Source organism: Microtus pennsylvanicus, chromosome 5, assembly GCF_037038515.1.
Source record: "Microtus pennsylvanicus isolate mMicPen1 chromosome 5, mMicPen1.hap1, whole genome shotgun sequence".
Lineage (NCBI taxonomy): Eukaryota > Metazoa > Chordata > Mammalia > Rodentia > Cricetidae > Microtus > Microtus pennsylvanicus.
The window spans coordinates 95,905,637-95,927,777 of record NC_134583.1 but is presented as its reverse complement, the minus strand read 5'-3'; the positions used below and the strand labels follow the sequence as shown (position 1 = coordinate 95,927,777).

At 36.5% G+C, this 22,141-nt stretch overlaps 1 protein-coding gene and 1 pseudogene across 7 annotated transcripts in view; both read left to right on the top strand.

Moving 5' to 3' along the window:
- Tle4 (TLE family member 4, transcriptional corepressor) overlaps positions 1–22,141 on the top strand; it is a 137,912-nt gene that overhangs the window by 39,481 nt on the left and 76,290 nt on the right. For 5 of the 7 annotated variants that reach the window (XM_075973627.1, XM_075973623.1, XM_075973626.1 and 2 more), the window contains exon 6: positions 10,312–10,386. The exons of the other annotated variants lie outside the window; for them this stretch is intronic. In XM_075973627.1, coding sequence (XP_075829742.1) covers positions 10,312–10,386 — 75 coding nt within the window. The remainder of the gene's footprint in view (positions 1–10,311; positions 10,387–22,141) is intronic. 7 annotated transcript variants of the gene reach the window in all.
- Positions 15,863–16,189, top strand: LOC142851141 (large ribosomal subunit protein eL33 pseudogene; annotated as a pseudogene).

Here is a 22,141-nt window from a genome sequence, read left to right as displayed (position 1 = left end):
AAACTCATGGTCCTTGTTTTAAACCTTGCCATCCATAAACCGAACAGCTTGTTTCTAATCATTCAGTGCCAAGGGGAATGGACATTTGCTTCCTTTCCTCCTTCTCGAACTTCATAGCTAGGTGTTCTGGTCGTAAGGTATTTAAAACAAGCAGAGCTGCCTGGGAGCTGGTAGAGGTGTCATGTAGGCTGGATCTCACAGTGATATGAAGACTTACTTAGGGGCTGGGCTTACAAAGGAGCAGAGCAGTTTTTCATATGTGTCTTTTATTTTGAGTAAATACTGGTTTGATAAATGAAATAATTGTTTTTAAAAAATATTTAACAGACATGTTCATTAGACATTTTAGACCATTAAAGCTAAATTATATTGAAAAGTTTTAGTCCTTTACTTTTCAGCTCACATTTACTTAGGGAAAAGGTAACTTTCACCTTGAATTCTTTTTGGTACAGAGTAATTCCAGCTGGGAGCTCTCCTTACCCCATTTACTTATTAGGTTTTCTAATGAGTTGTACCATGTTGTGAATTTTCTTTGTTTCATTGTTTGTTTCCTCACAGTTTTCTAGATTTATTTGGGCTTTCTACATTGCATTTAAGAAGTAGACAGTGACACATAGTTATGCAATAGGGGTCGTATGAATCCCATAGAATTAAAATTTCAAATGATACAGATGTTTTTGTCTTAGCTCTACATTTGTTTCTTCTAATGTAATAGGAAAACAACCTTTCTAGGCATGTAATAGAAATTTATTATTCATGCCATTTATTTAAGATGTGGGTATGGGTTTCTCTGAATCACATTTTGAATGTATAGAATAATTGTGAAATGGAATTTGAAAAATGTGATCAGTCACTTTCTTATTGTGCCTTAGGGAGGGAATGAACAAAATGCAGTGGTTACACACTCTGGTAGCAGTGTTACTGGTTCACGATCACTCCACGTTAACTTATATTGCCTGTTAACTTTGTAAGGAATCAGTGGCTTGTGGTAACATGGTAACATTGATGTAGGTGAGCTTTGCTGAAATCCCCCACGAATCTCTGGTAGGCAGGCGCCCAGACAACTCTAAGACCATCTAGGGAAAACATTTGTGTCCGTAGCCTGTAGCACACAAGTCAGTTGGAGTCAATTGGTCAGGCTTGGTAATGTATTACAGTGCCTTCTATGCAGAGGTGCGCACTGGGTATGCTTTGAAGGTTTGGTCCATTTTTATGAATTTTACATCGAGGCATGTACAGAGTAAACATCATTTAGGATAGTTTTTTTTTACCATTAAAACTCCGAGCTACCCGAAAGCATAATTCTCTTCTGTGTTTTTTGGTTGACTAGTAATATTGTTGCTTTACCTGACCATGTGTTTTAATGACAATTGGTAGCAAAATGATGGGATTATGATCTGTTTAACCTCAGGAAATAAAAGATGACTCTCAGGAGGTACTTTTCTTTTTATCCTGAAGGTTTAATTAAATGTGGGCTTCCCTCTAAAGGCAGCATTGGCAACCTTATATTCAGGTTTCCAAAATTAATGTATGCTTGAAAAACCTACTATCTTTGAATGAAGATAAATTTCAAAGTACTTTGAGTATAAACAAAGTAGCATGGTCTATTGCAGTCAATTTAAAGTATTTGTGTCAATTTAAATTGTAAGTAAAGTTTAAGAAAAATTAAGAATTACTTTCTCAGTTCTACTAGCCACATTTCAACTACTCAGTGCTTATTCATCTGTGGTTGGTGGATGACAAATTATTAGTACAAATCAAACATTGTAAATGTTTTAGGAAGTACTGTTGGACATCTGTGAACTGTAGAGCTTGGACATACCAATAAAGAATTCTGGAGTCAGGCTGTGATGGCACTCGCCTTTAAACCCAGCACTTGGGAGGCAGAGGCAGGCGGATCTCTGTGAGTTCGAGGCCAGCCTGTCTACAAGAACTAGTTCCAGAATAGGCTCCAAAGTTACACAGAGAAATTCTGTCTTGGAAAATAAAATAATAATAATTCTGTGTCATATGAGAAGGGAAGAAGGCAAGGCAAAACGATGAGTGTGGAAAAGACTTGGGCAGCCTTTCCAAAGTATTCCTATATGCTTATTTTTTGTATTATTGTTGTCTTTTGATTATTCTACAAAGTAGATTTCCTTGGTATTTTCATACATACTCGGTTTTGGTTGAATTCCCTTCTCTCATCTCTTTTCTCCATCTTTCTGACCCCTTCCATTCTTAAGCCTTCCCTTCCTATTCTTCCTTCCACTTTACTATCGCCTGTGTTGCTACCTATTCTCCACTCATTAAAACCTCCTTCACCTTCTAATGGGTCTCCCTTTTGTTTCTTGTTATCTACACACACACTGTATAAGTACACCAATAGACTGGGATCTACATATGAGAGGAAAAAAATGAGATGTTTTTCAGAGCCTCGGTTACTTTTTTATTTTTCAAGTTCAATCCATGTTCCACCAATTTCATTTTATAACAACTGAATAAAATTCCTTTAGTATAATTTCATTATCTATTCATCCAGTGATGAATAGCCAGTCTGATTCCATTGATATTGTGACTAGAGTAGCCCCGACCATGGGTGTGATGGTGTCTTTGTCATGGGTTAGAGACATGGGTATGTGCGTGCACTCTCGAGCACTCAATAACTTCATAATATGGTAGTTGTATTTGTAGTTTTTGAGAAACCCGACGGTGACTTCCACAGTGGCTGCTAGTTCACCTTCTACTGAAGAGAAGGACATTCTTTCACTACATCCATGCCAGAAATTTCTGTTGGTTTTTTTTTTTTACTTCTTTTTTTAAGTTTTTGTTTATTTCTTAAGACAGGGTTTCTCTGTGTAACACCCCAGGTTGTCTTGGAACTCTTCTTTGTAGACCGAGCTGGCCTTGAACTCACAGAGATGGGCCTGCTTCTGCCTGCCTCCTCATATTGGAATTACAGGCATGTGCCACCACTCCCCAGGGTGTTGTAGTAAGAGCGGCGGGGCTGTGGCCCCGGCACCCGGCCGCCCACATGGCTAGCTCTAGCTGAAATAATTACACGGAAACTGTATTCTTTTAAACACTGCTTGGCCCATTATATCTAGGCTTTTCTCGGCTAACTCTCACACCTGGACTAGCCCATTTCTTATAATCTGTGTAGCCCACGAGCTGGCTTACCAGGAATGATCTTAACCTGCGTCTGCCTGGAGTGGGAGAATCATGGCAACTCTCGACTCAGCTTCTTTCTCCTAGCCTTCTGTTCTTTTTACTCCTCCCACCTATGTTTTAACCTATGAGGGCCAAGCAGTTTTTTTATTGCTTAACCAATGAAATCAACAGATTGATATATGACACTCCCACATCACTTCCCCTTTTTCTGTTTAAACAAAAAAGGGGAAGGCTTTAACTTTAACATAGCAAAATTACATATAACAAAACAGTTATCAAGCAAGAATTACAGTTACAATATTTATATCTATTTTATCTTTTATCATAACTAAGGAAAACTATAACTATCTATTCATTTTTCAACTCCATCAAAGACGCCAGAAGGATATAATACTATCTAAGTAAACAAGAAATAAGAAAACTCTAGAAATGACAGAGACATCTCGCTGCCTGGACAGTCACCCAAAGTTCTTTTGTACCGTTGGGGCATCCATCTTCAGCCTTCAGGCCCATAGTATTCAGCAGACATTTTTATCAAGCAGGAAATTCCAAAGACAGTTCAGTCACTTTCTGCTGCATCCTGCAGAATGTCTCGCAGACTCTTTCATGAGTCAGGAACCCCGAAAGACCATCTCACCTTTAGGCAAGTTCAGCAGTCCTCTCTCTGCAGGTTCTTTGTGTCCAGTTTATGCATCAGTCCAGGCAAGAGCAGTTTCTTGCCCAAATGGCTATCAAGCTCCATAAGGAGCCCATCTTCCTCTCGAAGTAGATTGGTGCCGCCAGGAGCAGACATGTCTCATTGTCATGAAAAATCCTAAGTTATTAAAATATTTTAAATGCCATTATTCTGTAGCCTTTGAGAGATATGAAGAATGCCTATCTGAAATATATCTCTATATATCTGGAAAATCTAACTAACATGACTACAAGCTTTACTATTATCGATGATTATCCATTAGCAACCTATATTTTCTATTATACATTACATTTTAAATGAACTACACAATCACAATACCTTAATCAAGATCAAGAAATACATATACATATAACAAAATTGACCTTAAAATCCATACCAATGTAAATTATTCATACCTATATCACCAGGGATTGTTTTCTTGATGTTAGTCACTTTGCCAAGGTGAAGTGGAGCCTCAAAGTAGTTTTAATTTGCATTTCTTCAATGATCAAGTATGTTGAATACTTAAAAATATTCCCTATTTATGTTTCTTTTTTTGAGAACTCTGTTTAGATTTGTAGTCTTTGATCCTATATTTCAAGCCAAAATTGATAGGCTGTGTGTACATGTTCACCATCTGAAGTGTAACTTTGAGAAGTTCTTCATTTTACTAAGTACTGGTGTTGCTTATATGTTTTGTAATATTATTATTATTATTATTTTACGAAACCATTTTGGAACACTAGTACAGCCTTATTTGGAGATTACAGTTAGATTTAAATTGCATATGTGCCTGTAAACTTGGTAAGAATTCTCTAGTAGGATTCTAAAAGTAGGGTTATTAAATTCTTAAAGTGAGATTTCAGTGAAACTTTCAAAACATATAGTGGTATTTTTACTTGGACTTGATCTGCTAGATGTACCAGGAGCGCTGTGTTCTAGCCACACTGAGTATGCCATGAAGGATGAATGGCCTTAGAGCCACTGAGTGACCTACGAATGTTTAACCTGGAAGAAAGGAAGTTGGAAATCTGTTTTACTATTTTCAGATGCTTGAAGCAGAGGCAAATTTTGAGACAAAACTGGGGTCAAGTGAAGTTTTGGGAAAGTAGATTTTAAGTCATTAGAGTTAATGTTCATTCTCCTCCACTAGAAAAAGCTTATTAATAAGAGGCCATGACTTTTTCAGAGAATGACTAACAACTGGCTAGAATGCTGTAGAGAGTCAACTATTGGATATACTAATGTTTTTTCTCCTGTAGTTGTACTGCAGTTCTTACCATACCAAACCAGACAGCATTTGGAAGTCAGGGTGCAGAGTCTCGTTTGGTGGTTAACAAAACCTGGTTTCCGTGTGTCCGAATCTCTAAAGGTTCTTTTAGTTTTGTGTTATGGTAAATAAGTGGCATTTATTACATGTGGCTAATGATTCCTAAGAAAGGCATTTAGTCCAAGTTCTGACCTAAGTGTCTTTCACCTGGAATATTGCATGGCTCTGCAACTGTTCTTGTTGCAGTCTGGTTCACTCCTTGCCCTTGCCTTCAGTAAATTCTATCTTAATAAAGTCCAGCGCTGACAGGATTCAGCTGCTTAAAACATTTTAATAACTTCTCACTTTCTATAAGAATAAAGTACAGCTGTTTTCCTGTAATGAAAAGCCTGCACTACTGGGCATCTTTTGTTTTCTTCCAGATTTTATTTCCACCAATAGGTGCTTTTCTAGAAAATGCCTCTGCCATACATTTGTGTCTCCGTGCGTTTGCCTATGTTGTTGCTGTTGTTACGAATGCTTATTCCATTTTTTGCCTATCCCAATGGCCCACAATCCTACCCTGCTTGTTGCTCAGCAGGGTTCCACATCTCCTGCTCCTCCAGTCACACACAGCTAACTCACTTCCTTCCTTGAGAGAGACTTAAAGACTTTTGCTAAGCTCTTCCTTTTGCCTGGATTTTTTTCTCCTCATTCTTCATTCACAGAAGTCCATCCAGTTGCAGTTGTCAAGGCAGCTTCCTTAGGGACTTTTCCCCTAGTATTTAGATTAGATTAGATTAAGATATTTCCTTGATAAATCATTGCATAACATCCTCTAATTTTCTCTCGGAAATTATTCCCCAGTAATAATTACAGAGCTTTTGAGTATTAATTCCTCGTCTTTCTTCATAGAGTTCTTAAATCTTAGATTTATCCTTTTTTTTCTGTCTATGAGAGTTTTGCCTTCATGTGTATATGTATACCACATGCATATATTGCACATGGAGGCCAGAAGGAGGGTATTGGATCCTCTGGAACTGAAGTTAGAGATGATTGTGAGCTACCTTGTGGGTGCTGGGAATCATCTCTCCCAGCTCCTCTGCGAGAACAAAAAGGGCTGTTAACTCTGAGCTATTTCTCCAGCCCCTTTTCATAGAAATCAAACAACTGTGGTGTGGTCTATCATGTCATAATCCTAACCTTGGTGCCTGTGCTTTATTAGGCACTTAACACATTTGAATGAACAAATGAATGAAAAGCTAAGACTTTCGTGATTCCCTCTTAAAACCTCTTCTGATAGTTTATGCCCTTCCCTTTCTCGTACTCTAATTGTGCATTGTATATTAAATGGGTGTGGTGAGTCTTACTTTGTGTCTTCACATCTGGGGGGTGTTTTTCGTTATTAGAATTCTGAGCATCTTTGCATTTTTGCCTAATATGTGCAGTAAATTTAGAAAAATTTTAAGTGCAACAATTTTTATTATGACTTTTCTCTTTAGTATCACATCTCTTGCCTCAAAATAATTGCTATGACAGACACTGACATTGCTATCACTTCTGAAAAACATACTTTAAAAACCTACTGCACACATATTGGTTCTTAAAGGTCTATTCATCAGTAGGCCTTATTGGACCTTTATGGACTTATAATTTTGTTTCATGGAAGAAAAATTGAATGCTTTTTTGATCAAATATTAAAATAATTTTATAACAATGAAAATAGTCGAAAAGTAATTCAATGTACAGTTTTTTAACCCCCAGCAATACCTGTATTCTGCAAATTACAGTATTTTTGTAAAATAATCATATTAAAGTATAATATATGTCCCATAAATTCATTTTATCTTGTGTATAATTCAGTGATTTTTCGGTAACTCTGCAGTCATAAAATTTCTACGGCATAGTTTTTTTTAAAACTAAGGAATGTAAGGTTCAACATTTTAAGGAAAAAGTAATTAGTTATATTTTGTCTCCTTTAAATCCCAGTCATCCCCTTGGCTTTTTAGTATTTTCTCAATATTTTGTTTGGTAGCGTTGTTGAAGCATAAGAAGGGACTGTTCCTTTCTGCTTAGTAGCAGGGGCTAAAGTGCCTTCTTCTTCACCACTTGAGGTGTGGTATCAGAAAGAACAAGCTGGACGTGGGGCTTGAAATAAAATGCGAGTGGAGTGGGAGTAAGTGACAGGTAGGGAAGAGGAGGAAAATGAAGAGTTGTCAGGCATAGTGGAAAAGCTATCCTCATTATAAGCACAATGAATTTCCTGAGTCAGGGAGCTTATTTGTTAAGATCTGATAATGAAAAACAAAATGCATTGGGCCAACTTTGGGGAATAATAATAAAGTTTAGTTTTCTCATCTTTTTACCTCTTCTTTCTGTGTGAGTTTTGATGTTCACGCTACCTGATGGGTGTGTCCAGTGTACGGGTGATGTGTTTCCTTGTTGTGCAGAGAGGCGTGATAGGGTGGTACTTGTGTTTTGAGAGCTCACAAAAGAGGTGGCATTGTTTGCCTCAGGAAGCTTATATTCAAAAGGTCCTTAATCAGCAGAGAATTCATGTGTGTGAGCAGAAACAGGGAAGGTGAATTCCAAACTGCAGGTAAAGTCCAGAAACTGTATGCCCTTAGCCATTGCTATCAAAGCACACAAGCTGAGTCACGACTTCCATTTTTATGTTAGCTTCTTAACGAGTTACTGTTAGATATGATGGCAGATCAGTGAATTGAGTTGAGTTTTCTCAAAAAAATGCACTTGATTTAAATGCTATAGAGTGTTGCTGCCTAGGCGTCTTTGTCTCTTAGCAGTTGAGATACAATTTATGAAGCAACAGTTGCACAGTCCTCATGGTAGAGAGGCCTCACATAGTTATGTTTCATATCTCTGTCCCATGTAATTGTTTTTTGAATATTTAATACTTAATGTAAAGGAGCTATTTCAGGAGACTGAGACTTCTCATGGTAAGAGCGTTTGCACTTTAAGTGAATTTGTGCACGAGTAGAGTGAGTGCTATGTGTTGTGGGTGAGCGCACATGCTATTCTTTGTCTCACTTGGAAATTTTAAACAGCTACTGCCGAATGTCACAAGTAAAAGGTAGAAAGTTTGCAACAATTTCCCCACATAATCACGATGGGAGGGAGCTGGAGAGATGGCTCAGTGGTTAAAGAGTGGTTTCCAGCACTCATGTGGGAAAGCTCACAACTGTGTAACTCCAGCTGCAGGTGGATCCAACATACCTGGTCTGCTGGCACAAACATCCACAGACACACACAAGTATGTATACATATTTTAAAACTGCATGGAGCATTAAAAATCTCAGAGGCCACTTTGCAAGTACTACTACTTTTCACAATGCTGAGAAATATCATAAATTTAAAATGAGCTTTGAACTTGGCACACAGTAAGTGCTCAGTAAACATGGCATGTGGTTTTAAAGTGTCTTTAAGATAAGCTGAAGCTACTATTATAGACTCTTACTATTCCTTCTAGGTTTGTGTATGTGTGTGTTTGTGTCTGCATACTTGTTTGTGTGCACATGTACATATGTGCTCATAGAAGCCAGAGATTGAAATCTGGTGTGTTTTTCAGTTTCTCTCTCCACCTCATTTTGAGACAGGCTCTCTCACTGAACCTGGAACTTGCCTGTTGATTAGACTTGCTGGCCAGTAAACTCCAGAGATCTTTTCTCTGCAACCCCAGTGCTGGAATTAAGTGCATGCTGTCACATGCTTTTATGACAAGCACCTTACTGGTAGTCTGAGCTATCTCACCATCCCTTCCTCCAAATTTTACATAAGAGAAATTTATGTCATTTTAGTAAATATGGAAAAGTAAGTAGATAGCTGCTTATAGACTGAGCTTCCTTTTGGATCATGTTTTGAAACTGAAACTCCTGCAATTAAAAATAATTCACAAGTATATATTTTACCTTATTTTTAGTGAAAACTTAAAAGGTATTAACTTGTTATTTAACATTTTTCTATTAATAAGCAAAGGATAAAACACCATGTTGTACGTAACTAATTTAAGGTAGTTTTCTTTACCACAGAACCTCCCTTTCATATCTCTGTTCATGTCAGAGGTAGAAGTTAAGTCACAATATCATATATATGTTTGAGAGTTTTAACATGGAAACTTGATAGTAAAGGAAAATTACATGTTTTGTGGCGAGTTCTTTGTGTGTTGTAAGCAGTTTTATAGTTGAATCATGTATTCACTTCAAATTAGTGAAGAAATGATGCTAAAATTTTCACCAGAGATCAGTTAACACAAGCCTCTTGCAACCACACAGAGAAATGCCTGTGACATACCTTTTTGTCCTTCATTTGCTAAAGCTATTTGAAAGAATTCCACAGAACAGATTTGAGCTATGGATACTAGACTCTTCACATGTACTTAATGGGGTTATGTTTACATTTTGAGAGTCTTATACAACTGCTTGTGTGTATCCAGAGGTGTGAGTGCTCCCATGCACAATTCTGTATTCCTTGTGTTTTGATTCTTACCAATATCATAAAACTTATTCATATCAGTTATTGCTCATTCTCCTTGGAAATGAATCAAGGGTGGAGAGATTTTTCAGTATTAATGATTCTAGTTTTGTTAAGGAAAAATAATTTAGATTTGTAAATTTTTGTTTTTCAATTGCATTTAAAAGTACATAAAGTACTTCAAATTCATTTGCTTATATTTTGTTTAAGCATGCAACCCTTTATGACAGAAATACAAACATAGACGCTTTTACACTTCCAGGAGAGATAGAACATGGAATTAAAATAACCTTTCACTGTTTATGCAAATAAACACCATAGAAGAATCTAAAAATAAGTATTTGTAGGGAATACTTAAAAAATGTTTTTCCTGTAGGTAGCATAGAGAAAAGGAAATAATAAAGACAAAGATGGAATAAGTTGAGCTTTGTTTTCAGTACTAGCAGAAGATGTTTGGTTAGAGTGCTCTCTTGGCCTGAGAATGAAATATGAGCAGATATTGCAGATGTAGGGAGCATCCTCCATGAGCACAGAGATGATGTATACAGCTGATGCCTGGTTATTCCTAAGCATTGCGGGCCCAGTAACCCTGGACATCTATGTAGTCATCTACCACCTGGGGATTTTATTTAATCTGGAGACTCCCAAATGCTATTTTGCATGAAAAGTTAGAGGACATATTAGGAAAAGCTGTTCTGACTAAGTAGAAAACAAATAATTGTATTCTGTTTCTGATCTTCATTTATAGCACCAGCAACAAGTGGTGCAGGCTGTGGAACGGGCCAAGCAGGTGACCATGGCAGAACTGAACGCCATCATTGGGGTACGTGGCCTTTCCATTTTAGCTCTGATCTTAGTGTTTGTCCTTAGCTTTCTTGTTTTACTCTCTTTAAATTTTGTTCCACCAAACTGGCAGAAAGTAATAGATGACCACAGTGAACTGAGCTCTTGCCCTTCAGTCTCCTGAGGCATTTGTTAGCTGCTCAGAAGCTTTGTGCCACAGTTTACTAATTAAGTTGGCTCCTGAAAACTCCCCTGAGGAGACTGGACAGCTCTTTCTCATGTTTCTTTATTGTGCCATTAGTTACTGTTGCTAAACTAGATAGGAAGAAATGATACAGTTTGCTCTGATGTTAAAATGACCTGATTTCTTTTTATCATTCCAAATGATTTATTTTGTCTTAATAACACTTTTAGTAAAGTATGTATTTTTGCCTATCTGCTTCTACTCTTTCTTCTTTGTTATGAGTTGATCTTACAGGATAGTGTCTATTTGTAGAAGAAAATAGATGAACTAAAACAATCAGTGGCCCAGTTAGAAAATGCTAGCTGGCAGTAGTGGCAATGGTCTTTTATATAACTTGCTGGATCCATAGGTTTAGGCGTTCACTCCAGTTCCAAATGAAACAACTGATAAAAACTTCGAAATAATAATAAAGAGGAGAACTCTTGGTTGTAAACAGTCTGGTACTGACTTGACAGTTTATGCAGAAGTGCTGGAAGCACTTTGCCACATTCTAAAGAAGACTCCACTCCTTTCTACTCCCTCCCAAATGCTTTCTTTGTGTATAAATTATACACAAAAGTCTTTTCTCTTTTTCCCTCTCAGTGTATCAAACACACTTTGAAATGCTAATTATTCCATTTGCTTTCATTAAAATTCAAATTGCTGAGTGAAGATATGAATAAGGGTCGCCTAATAATCAATCTGCAGTGAAGATACTGCTACAATTATGCCACTGTCTTTTAACTAGGGAATCAGGACTCAGGGATCATTGCATTGGTGTTGATAGCAGTAGTCTGATTGTAGCTTGTTCTTTAATGGCCTATTTGAAGGTCTATTTTGTTTCTCTCTGACCACCAGAAAAAGAAAAATGGTAGTAAATTAACAGACATCATAATGGAAAGGAGTAAGAAAAATGTGCCTTGGGAAGCAGAGGCGGAATCAGAAAGGCCCTGTAGACTCAGGAGAAAGAGAGATGGGGCAGTGAAGAGAAAACATTTGATGACTACTTTTTCTGTCTTAAAACTCAAGAAGATAGCAGCACTCACGTGCTCACACACACACACACACACACACACACACACAGCTCAGTTTTAAAAGTTAAACAATGTAGTTCACAGTTCTGCTTGCATGAAACTTTACATGTGAATGAGCTATGGTCATGTCAGAATGGTATGTGTGTTCTTTGTTTTTACAGATTCTCTCTCACAGGTGAATGATGATAGAACCTACCTACAGTTGTTATTCTATATAGTTTAGTGTTTGCGATGACTTTTACAGCTTGCTACCTACATCTGATTAGCACCTGTTTTTAGGAAAACAATGCATTTTGGTTGTTTTGCTTTTCTAGTTTCTAGTGATCAGCTGAACAGTGGAAAATTAGCTAAATCAGACCTGTGTTTTTTTTTTTTATTAAAAAATTATGACAGGTAGAAAATCAAATAAGTTTCCCTACTTTTATCAATTCCATATATTTTTAATGCTGTTTTACATTATTTTGTTTTCACATACTTGGTGTTGAATAGGATAACATTGCTTTCTCAGAGAAACCATTTGTAAGTTGTAGTTGTTCCTACTAGTCATATTGTCCATGTAGATTTAATTATGTAATCTAAAAGTTTACTTAAAAATAATTCAGTAGAACTTCATGCTATCAAAGCATTATGCATTGATGTTGGTGAATTTTGTAGAGTTTCAAACTATTTGTATTTGGACAGAATGGAGTTAAAATTATATAATCTGCCTGTTCTGAAAACAGATATTACAAAAATAAAAATAAATGCTGCTATTCTAGGTTACCACAAACACCTGAGAAAGAAGGAACCTGGCTATAAACTTCACTTTCTGAATTCTGCAGCTGAGGTTCTTTTTGGTTTTAAAGCATGATGATAGTCTTGTATCAGTTTTCGGAGAATTTATGCACATTTGTGGGATTTAAATGCACCTATTGTTCTCTGTACTTGTTTTAAGAAATGGTAGCATTTATTTATTTGTATGCTGGGATGGTGACACATTGGTGCCATGACATGCCTTGTGGAAGTTAGAAGGCAACTTGTAGGAATCGGTTCTCCTACCATGTGAAGCCTAGGGATTGGCCTCAGTTTAAGCCTTGGTAACAAAAGCCTTTATCCACTGCCTTACCTTTCCAGGAAATGGCAGCACTTTGATTTGCTACCAGAGTGATGATAGGTCAGGTTTAGATTTGTCTTACTGAGATTTTAGAATGGAATTGGCAGTGATTTTTCTGCACTGGGGAAATGACAACATTTCATCCAAGAGGCACGAGACCCACTACACTACTGCAGACCTTCGTTTATTTATCTCTCCATATGCACCTATTTTATATGTGGGCACATCATCCAGACAAGAGGGAATGTTCCTAGATTTAATGAAATCTGATGAAGCACACCTTTTAACTCTGCAATATTATTCTACCTTCATTGGTAAATGAGCCAAACCAGTGATCCATTCAGTTTAAATGCAAAATGCTGAAGTGAGCCTGAAACCTGGAGAGGTGACTGTTCTCCTGACAATAAGCTAGTTGTGTTTAATGGAATGAAACACAGTTATAATGATTTCTTTCACAGGTCATGTTCAGTTTAAAAGTGTTGATAGACTCAAATAAGTTAATTTTTTTCTTTTATTTATAAGAAAGAAAACCAGGAAATTTCTCTTTTGCTTTTGTTTATAGTTACTGCCTTGTGTTTTGATTTCATGTTCCTTTGACGCTTTCCTTAAGTTACCCCACATGGGCAGGGGGGAATGGTATGCATATAGTTTGATACTGTCATGCGTCCTCCTAGCCACTGTGCTTTTAAATTAGAATCTGTGAGATTGCGCTGTTGGAACAACACACAAATTGCAGTTTTAAATCAGTAATATGATCTAATTAGAAATGATGTTTTCATTTCCTGTATTATTAAATTGAGTCATCTGACTATCTTAAAATGATTCTTAAATCCATTACACTATATAATCAGTACATGCTGTGTGAATGTGGTTATACTTAATAAAGGAGGCTAACTTAGACCCATAAGGATTTCAGCAAACTACTGTTAAGAGAAAGTTTGTTAGGGTAAGCATTAGAGAAAAAGAGATTCAGCTTATGAAAATGAAAATAAATTTTTTAAGAAAGATTCCTCGTCCTTTTTTTTTTCCTAACCTTTCAAAGGGGAAATGATATAAATGCAAGCATTAAAATACCCCATCCCAATAACCTTTATGAACAGGTATGCCATGGTGTTGCAGGAAAATGCAGTTTAGCACTAGAAATGCTGAACCTCAATTTTTAGTAGTGACATTTTAATGATAGGAAGTCTGCAAAATTATTTGCCATCAATTGTGAAGGCAATAACAAGCCTTGGTGGTTTTTCACACTTTCTGTGTTAAGTGCTTTCAGAATGACAGCGTAAACTGTGTTAGAGAACTCCAAGGAAGGAAAACTGATTAAAATGTTCATGCTTGAATGGTGCTGATGGAATAGTTCATTTGGACTTTCTCTACCTCCTGCAGCTCAAGCTGAAATATTAAAATTCAGTGGATTTAAATCTCTCTCCTCTCAGCTCAGGAAAAAAACATTACATTTTAATAGGTTTTAAACCCATAATTCATTGGTTTGGAGCAGCACTATTAAATCTATTTAAATATTACTTGTATTACTAAGGAAATGATTTAAAATGCCTTTGCCTTTTACTATCCTATGTGTTTGAATTATTTTTTCAAAAAGACAATATTTACTGTTGCTATTTTCTGTCTTAAAATTTGTTTTATTGTCCCTGTCATTTGATTGACTCTTATTGGGATATAAATTTGCGTGCTTATTTTTCTACTGACCCTTACAGTGTGAGTGTGTGGGTGTGCGCGCTCACCCGTGCGGGAATGAATATGCATGTATTTATTCCAGATTGACATTTTGGGGGAGAGTATTAACATAAGGACAGTTTAGAAAATATGCCCCCCCTTTTCTATTACAGATTTCAAAACCACCATTTTAAGCTTCAACTGCATTTGGATGAAACATTGTGATAATTTCTGGTAGATCTTTTAAAATAGGTCATTAGACAAAAACCTTAAGGGCATAAAAGTGCAGGATATGTCAAACAAGTGTGTGCAACTAAAAGTAGGAACTATTCTTTCAGGGACCTCAATTTGGCTTCCTAGCACCACCCGCATTGGGCAGCTAACAGCTCAGGGTGATCTCATGCCTCTGGCCTTCAAAGGCATCCACACTTATATGCACCCCTTCTCATATACATATTTAAAATGGAAATAAATCTTACAAAAAAGGTGAATACTTCTTCTATACTAATTATATAATATATAATCCTGTGGCCATGTAGTATCTTACTAGTGGTAAGATAAACCTGGAAATAAAATGAGAAACACAGTTTACCTTTTTAACAAAAGTCAAAACATTGTACATATCCAAGAGCAGTTTTCCATTCCTTTATGTTCACTATCAGGCCACCAATGGTTTTGTGATTTGTTCTGCTGCTAGCCTGTATTGAATATGGCTTTTCTACATTATCGAAACTGTCTTACCTGGACCCATCTCATCCCTAATACGTGCTATGGCTTGAGGGTGCAAGATTAGGAGGACTTGCTTTCCTCTAGTGCTTTGTAAAAATGTATCCTTCAAGGGGTGCCAGTAAGCTAGCACTCAGTTGCCCATCATAACCATAGAATTAAGAATGGCACTCTTCTCACTTCTCTTTCCCTGCACACCAACACTTGGTTAGGATTGTTTGAAAGGTACAGCAGCTGTGTGCTAGCCCTTCTTTTACTAGAATTTTTACCATTCTCAAGATTTGGCTTCATAGGAATCAGTTTGTGAAGGGAGATTACTGAGGTCATATGTTACAATTGTACATTCTTTTCAATGTCTGGTCTGTGTGTAAACGATCTTTACAAGCTCAGCATTTACAGCTTATGTTATATTTAAATCTAAGCAAACCTTATGACCAGTAATATAATTTTTTTTAGTCTTTATTATATATGGTAAAGTGCTTTCTTATTGTATATGTTATTAAGTTAACTTTAACATGAGCTATAACGTAGATTTGGGTTTTTCTCAGCTATTGCTGTTTCAGTTTGATTACTGTCTGCCTGGAGTTTAAAGGCTTTGGAGACCAAGACTTCTTAAATCTGTATTTGCAGCCCCTCTCATCCAAGACATTTCAATGAAGCTTTGGATATATAGATATATAAATAAAACATTTGCTCATAATCACAAAGAAATTTATTATAAAACAGTTTTTGAGGCCGTCCTCTTTCGGCCATCTTGGCGCCTGTGGAGGCCTGCTGGGAACAGGACTTCTAAAAGACAGTATGTCTGGAAGGCTGTGGTGCAAGGCCACTTTTGCTGGTTATACACGACAGCTCTTCTTAAAATTGAAGGTGTTTATGCCTGAGATGAAACTGCATTCTACTTGGGCAAGAGATGCGCCTATGTGTATAAAGCAAAAAACAACAAAGTGAAAAAACAACAACCAGAGTGATCTGGGGGGAAGTAACTCGGGCCCATGGAAACAGTGGCATGGTGCATGCCAAATTCCAAAGCAACCTTCCTGCAAAGGCCATTGGACACAGAATCCGTGTGATGCTGTACCCATCCTGGATTTAAATCAATGAAAAGTAAATAAATAAATGTGGAGGAAAAACAGATATATATACAGAAATTCACATACTAATGAGATAAATGTGCTTATTTTTATATAAAGAAATATTAGCTGAGTATTTCATAATATAAGATGTTGGGCAGTTTACAGTTTCTCCGAGTTGATCAGTGTTTTGATTTTATAATCCTCAATGCTCATAACCCCACTTCACATAAATACTAGAATAAAATGATCAGTATATGAGGACTTTCAGAAACTGTTGGGAAGTCTGACCTAATTCCAAGTCAGAGTTCTCTCTGATTATTTGTAACTCAGGACAGCAACTTTAACAGTAAAATTAAAAATAAGCATTCTATTATAGTACAATTTAAAGAGAGTCTCTATAAAGAATAGTAGGAAAATATTTAAAAACTTTTATTTTCTGTAATTAAACCATTATGTTTCTATGAGTAGAAAATTTTGTACAGTAAAACACTGTAATTTGTAGCACACAGTCATCTCTATTATAAACTGAAGTGTTTTAGGTAGTCTTTGCTGGTGTCACGCAACTTGATGTGTTTAAAATCAACACTCAGTGCAGTTCCACGCCACAGTATGGGTGAGCACTACCAGAAACACCTTGGGTTCATAATGCATTTTAATTTTTGGTTATTGCATTCAGAAACTATTGCCGGTTTTTTCTTGGTCTCCACCCATGGTTTAAGAAGCTTGGTTATGGAAAGCCACTGTGCAGGTGGCCCTGGGCCTTTGCACTTATAGGGCTCTGTTTCTGTGTGCTCGCAGAGCTGTGATGATGCTTAAAACTAAAGCAGTTTTGCATCAAGTCCCTCTTTATGTTGATTCGCTGCTCTCTTTTTCCCTTGGAGAAAGGAGATGCAGTATTGAGTGATGTAGTCATAATTCAATCTTTGTGCTGCAGTTTGCTGAGACTCTTAAGAGGCTCTGATTTCCCTTCTCATAACAAAGACTCATACATTTAAATAATTTTCAGCTCAATTTTCACTTCAGAGGTCACAAAATTTCTAGGTTAGGGGTATGATTTCTGATTTGTTGCTTGTGTGTATTCAATTAATTCCTAATAGAAAGCTCTTCTGGAAAAAATTTTTAGAAGCCAGCCATTTTATCTCCTCTCCCAAACTGTTGCTAACCTGAAGTATGTACTTCTTTATCCTTCCTGTTTACGGAGGAGTTTTCTTTCCCTCCTTGTATCAAGAGCTGCACATGCACAGCTTACTTTGAAGTGAGCACAGTGTCAGCAGTGTTGCATAATGTGTCTAGGTGTGGTAACTGATGAAGCTTGAGACTGGGTAGGCTCTGGGAGTCCACTGGGAGAAAGGCTCCCAAATTTGCTAGGTTGAGCTTGACAATCTGTGCATGGACTGGGTTCACTATTACACAGCAAAAGCAGGTTTGCTCAGATTAGCTTGTAAGTCAACAGTTCAGAATTTTTATCTCTTTGTTAGGTTTTGTCTGTTTTTGACACTCCCTTTTCTCTGATGACTTCTACTCAGTGGTGTTTCTTTATGCAGCATGAACAGTTGCCATTTAGAGGCCTTATTTCCTGTGGGCTCAGCCTGGTTTTTTGTATCCTTCAGAAAGTTGAGAAGGCAGAGCCAAACATGGGCTCTACGTGAGATATACTTAGTTGAAACAGGCAATGAAAGTGTTACTAATTGTGCATGACTCTTGGGACTTAGGGAAAATTGGAAGGACTTTTAATCTGCCCTTCAAGAAACTAATTTTAGGTTCCTTCAACCTGAAAGTGCAGTTGTGGTGATCAAAACTGCTTTAAAGACCTTTGTAAATAGGGTGGAACTCTTCAGTGACTAGTGAGGATAAGTCAGTTGCATGCACTCCTGTTGTTAATTCAGCAATTATTCTGATGCCTTCACTTCACGTTGTTCAGTATTCTCATTTTGAGTATTTTAAAATCTTTCTTGATGTGTTTTGAAGTGAATCTTCAGATTTCCCTTTTCCTTGTTTAGGTTTGGAAGTTGTAAGTTTTCTAGTTTTATATTTCACTGCACAAATCTACTTTAACTCATTTTAACATTTTGATTTGTTGTTTATTTTTAAATTTTAAGGCTTTGTTATTTAATGTATGTGAGCATTTTGCCTGCATGCCTGTCTGTTGGACCACATCTATGTTTGGTCAGAAATTAAAAGCTTCAGATCACCTTGAGTTTTATGGATGATAGTGAGCCACCATGCAGGTACTGGGAATTGAACATGAGTCCTCTGTAAGAGTAACCAGTGATCTTAATCAGTGGACCATTTTTCTAGCCCCAAACATTTTAATATTTCAATTTCAATAAAAGTTGTTTAGAAGACTATTAAAGAAAGATAGAAGACAAAAGTGAGGCTGTAAGCATTAATCAGAATTAAGGATACTCATGTTCTTTTAATGTTTGTATGTTTGTAGATACAGTTATAGATGCCTGAAATTAAGAATTCAGAAATATGCCTGTCACTGGTGTTTGATACTATTTTAAGTCAAATTTGTGGAGGTAGTCCTATTTGGTGCAGGTGTATGAATTTTGACAGATGAATATAGTTGTAGAGCTACTACCTCGGAGAAGGATCAGACTCTCCATCCCTCTCCCTCTTTTTCTGTAGACAGTTTCCCCCCTTGCAATACCTCTGGATTAAAGTTGTTTTCTCTGAAAGTGAGCTTGTTGGAGAATGTACTGTAAATGGATTTGTTTTTATATGGCCTTTTGAATGCCTCTTTTTTAAACGTAAGACCTTCAAGACTTGGTCATGTAGTTTTTTTTGGTCAATAGCTAGGTCCAGTGTACTGCTTATGATATCCCATGGTTAGTGTAGGCCAGTTTGCTTATTCATTCACATCTCAAAGGACAAAGGGCTTATCTTCAATTTTGAGTGATTGAGAATAGTAGTACAAGAAATATTCACATCCACATTTTTTAAAGCGAATTTCAGAATTCTTCTGGCTTATTACCTAACAGTGAGAATTCTGAGTAAATGATCTGAGTGTGTCTCAGATTGTCAGTGCTACACTGTTTTCACAGAGGCCCTGCTGCTCTGCAGCCTTCTTAAAGGCCTGGAAAGCCTCACTCTTCATCTTCACCAACCCTTGTGATTACAGCTTTTCAATTAGTGGTATTTGCTGTGCTTTTCTGTCTTGTTTTGAATAAAAATGAATGGCGTTTTTTATGTAACTTACTATCTCTATATCTTCAAAAGGAAGAACAAAATCTTCACTGTTTCCCCTTGTCGTTTATGTTTTGATCATCTTTTAATATTTTAGATAAACGTTTTATGCATTTGTCACATATATTCACTGATTTTTGTAGCTCTTCTCATTTTACTGTGCCTTTTGAAAAGGATACACTTTTGTTCATTTTTTGAGACAGATCTTACTATATATTCCAGACTAGCCTCAAATGTGCATCCTCCTGCCTCAGCTTTCTGAGTGCTGAGGTGACAGTCATGAGCTATTATGCTTAAGTGTTCACTTTTTTTCTTTAAACACTGAGGTAATTCTAGTTTGAGAATTGTTTTTTCTTCTGTGAATTTTACGTTATTCTTGTCTCTAAGTAGTATGCACCCAATTCTATCACGGATAGTTTTTCCTACTTACTCTTTGAGAATTTTTTAGTTTAGGTTCTTGATCCTATTTATTTTTGTTATGTTTGTGAGTTTTATTTTGTTTAATGAGTATAAAAACGTTTTATTTAAAATCTTGTCTATTGTGATTCCTAACTTTCGTGCCATTAGTCAGTGCATCTTCCATTTGTCCCTGGTCCAAGACACTTTCTCAGCTGGTCCATTACAGCTGCTTCCTGATATGATTTTTGGATTTTTAATTTGCTGACCGAGGCTTCAGTAGTCATTGTCTAAAACATCAAATCTCATTGCTTTCTTGTTTAAAATTTTCTGGTTGGCCTTTTTGCTTAGGAAAATAATCTGAATTTCTCACATGCCCTATAGATTTCTCATACCCCCAGGCTTCATTTACCTGCTGTTGAGCAGCACTGGTAAAGCATGTTCTTGACTAGGTTTGTGTAGCAGCTCTTTGCTCTCCACAGTGCCCTTCTTTTTTGTCTTGATGATGCTTAGTGCTTTCCTTCAGTGCTTAGTGTTTTTCTTCAAACCGTCCATTTAGATTGCCTGCCTCAGGAAGGGCCTGCCTTTTTATGGGTGTGTCATCCCCTCTATTCTCTGAGCCATTAGCCTCTTTATTTCTTCATAGCACTTAGCGTTGATCTGTATGACACTCTTATTGTTCAGTTTCTAGCCATGGTGCCAAACTGGGTAGCTCATTGTTTCAATAAACGTTTATAAAATAAATCAAAAACATATAATAGCTCATAATATTGTTTAGTAAATGCATAAGCAAGTACTGTAGTTTGAACTGTTGTTTGGATTTTTTTTTTTTAGTATTGAGCCCAGGTAGAGAGGAAATGTAGACTGATAGAAAATATACAGATTCCAGTGTCATATGATCATAGTAATGCCAGTTAGGCTTTCTTTTCTATAACATTCAAGGCTGAAGTTAATAGCTACTAATTTGTCTAGTTTAACCTTATAATCCTATTGTAATGATTATGGGATTTTCATTTTAAAATTTAGAGTCCCTTTTGTGTTGGTGATTTCTATAGATTTATCGTGTTTCTAGGCTTTTATTCTTTACCTTACAGTGACTATAAAAAGAACCTATATTTACTGGATATGTGTTTTGTTTCAAGTACTGTCTTAAGCATTTGCATGTGTTTTGTTTAATTTTTGTATCAACCCAATGTAGAAATAATCTCATTTACTTTACAATAATGAATCACAACTTAGAATCGAGAACTAACTTCCAAAAGGGGTCCTATAAGGAGGAAGTATCAGAGATGAGATCTCTATTGAGTTTGTCAGAATGCTCTCATTCTTTTTATTCTCCTGACTATCCTCCCTTCTTTTACAATGAGAGCATATTGTTTTTAGCATCAAATACACCATTAGAGTTGTTCAGGACTCAGTGTTGAGAGGAAAGAGGAATGAGTGTCTGATGCACATGCCTATTGGTTAGCACGAATTATCTGATTTATATCTCTTTCATAGATTGGTTACATTATCTTGATTCATGCCTTGCTGCTTCTTGTCTGCTGGCATTACCTTTACATATAAGAATCAAAAGTTTTAATAAATATGAGAAGACAAAGGTTTCTTGTCTTTAGTCTCATAATCCAAATGATGTTTGAACCTGTGCTTATAAGAATAGGACTATGTAACAAGAACAATAAAAAATCAAATATTAAACAGTAAAATGTTATGGGATACATGTATACAGAATGTGTCTCTAGAAGTTCAAGGGGGCATTGCAGAATTGTTATTCAAAACTTGATAATCAGAAGCTTGCAATGAATTTGTTGCTAAATATTGTCCAGGGATATAGAGACAGAAGGGATTATTAAGGACTGCTGATAGCTAATTGTAGTCAGTTTACAAGGACAGAGGAAGGAGGTGACTGAGGGAGGACAAGAGGCCAGTCAGGGAGAAATCGAGTTAGAACTCACATTTTAATGCCTTGTGTTTTTAATAGTCCTTCCTTGAAGTTATATCCTTGTTTGATTGTAAGCTTCGTTCTTTTTCTGTGCTCTTTTTTTTTTGTCTTGTGTCTATATATTGCATATGAGTAGCAAATACTACGAGTATTCAAATTTAAAAAACATTGTTGACCTAAAAGGAGTTAGAGCTACCTCTTCACCCTCTTACGAATTAAAGATGAATTATACTTGAGAACTTTTAAAAGTTTGTTGTTTTTCTTAACTTTTTTTCTTAGTGGAGCTATAAAATGGGAGAAAGTCTTTTGGCCCAGATTTGTGTTCTGAGCAGCAAGGCTATGCCACTTAGGTGTGAAAGCAAGGTGGTAGTGATAGGATCTTTTTTTTTTTTTCTTTTAATTTCCCCAGAGTTTTTCTGAGTTTACTCAAAGCAATTTGTAGATA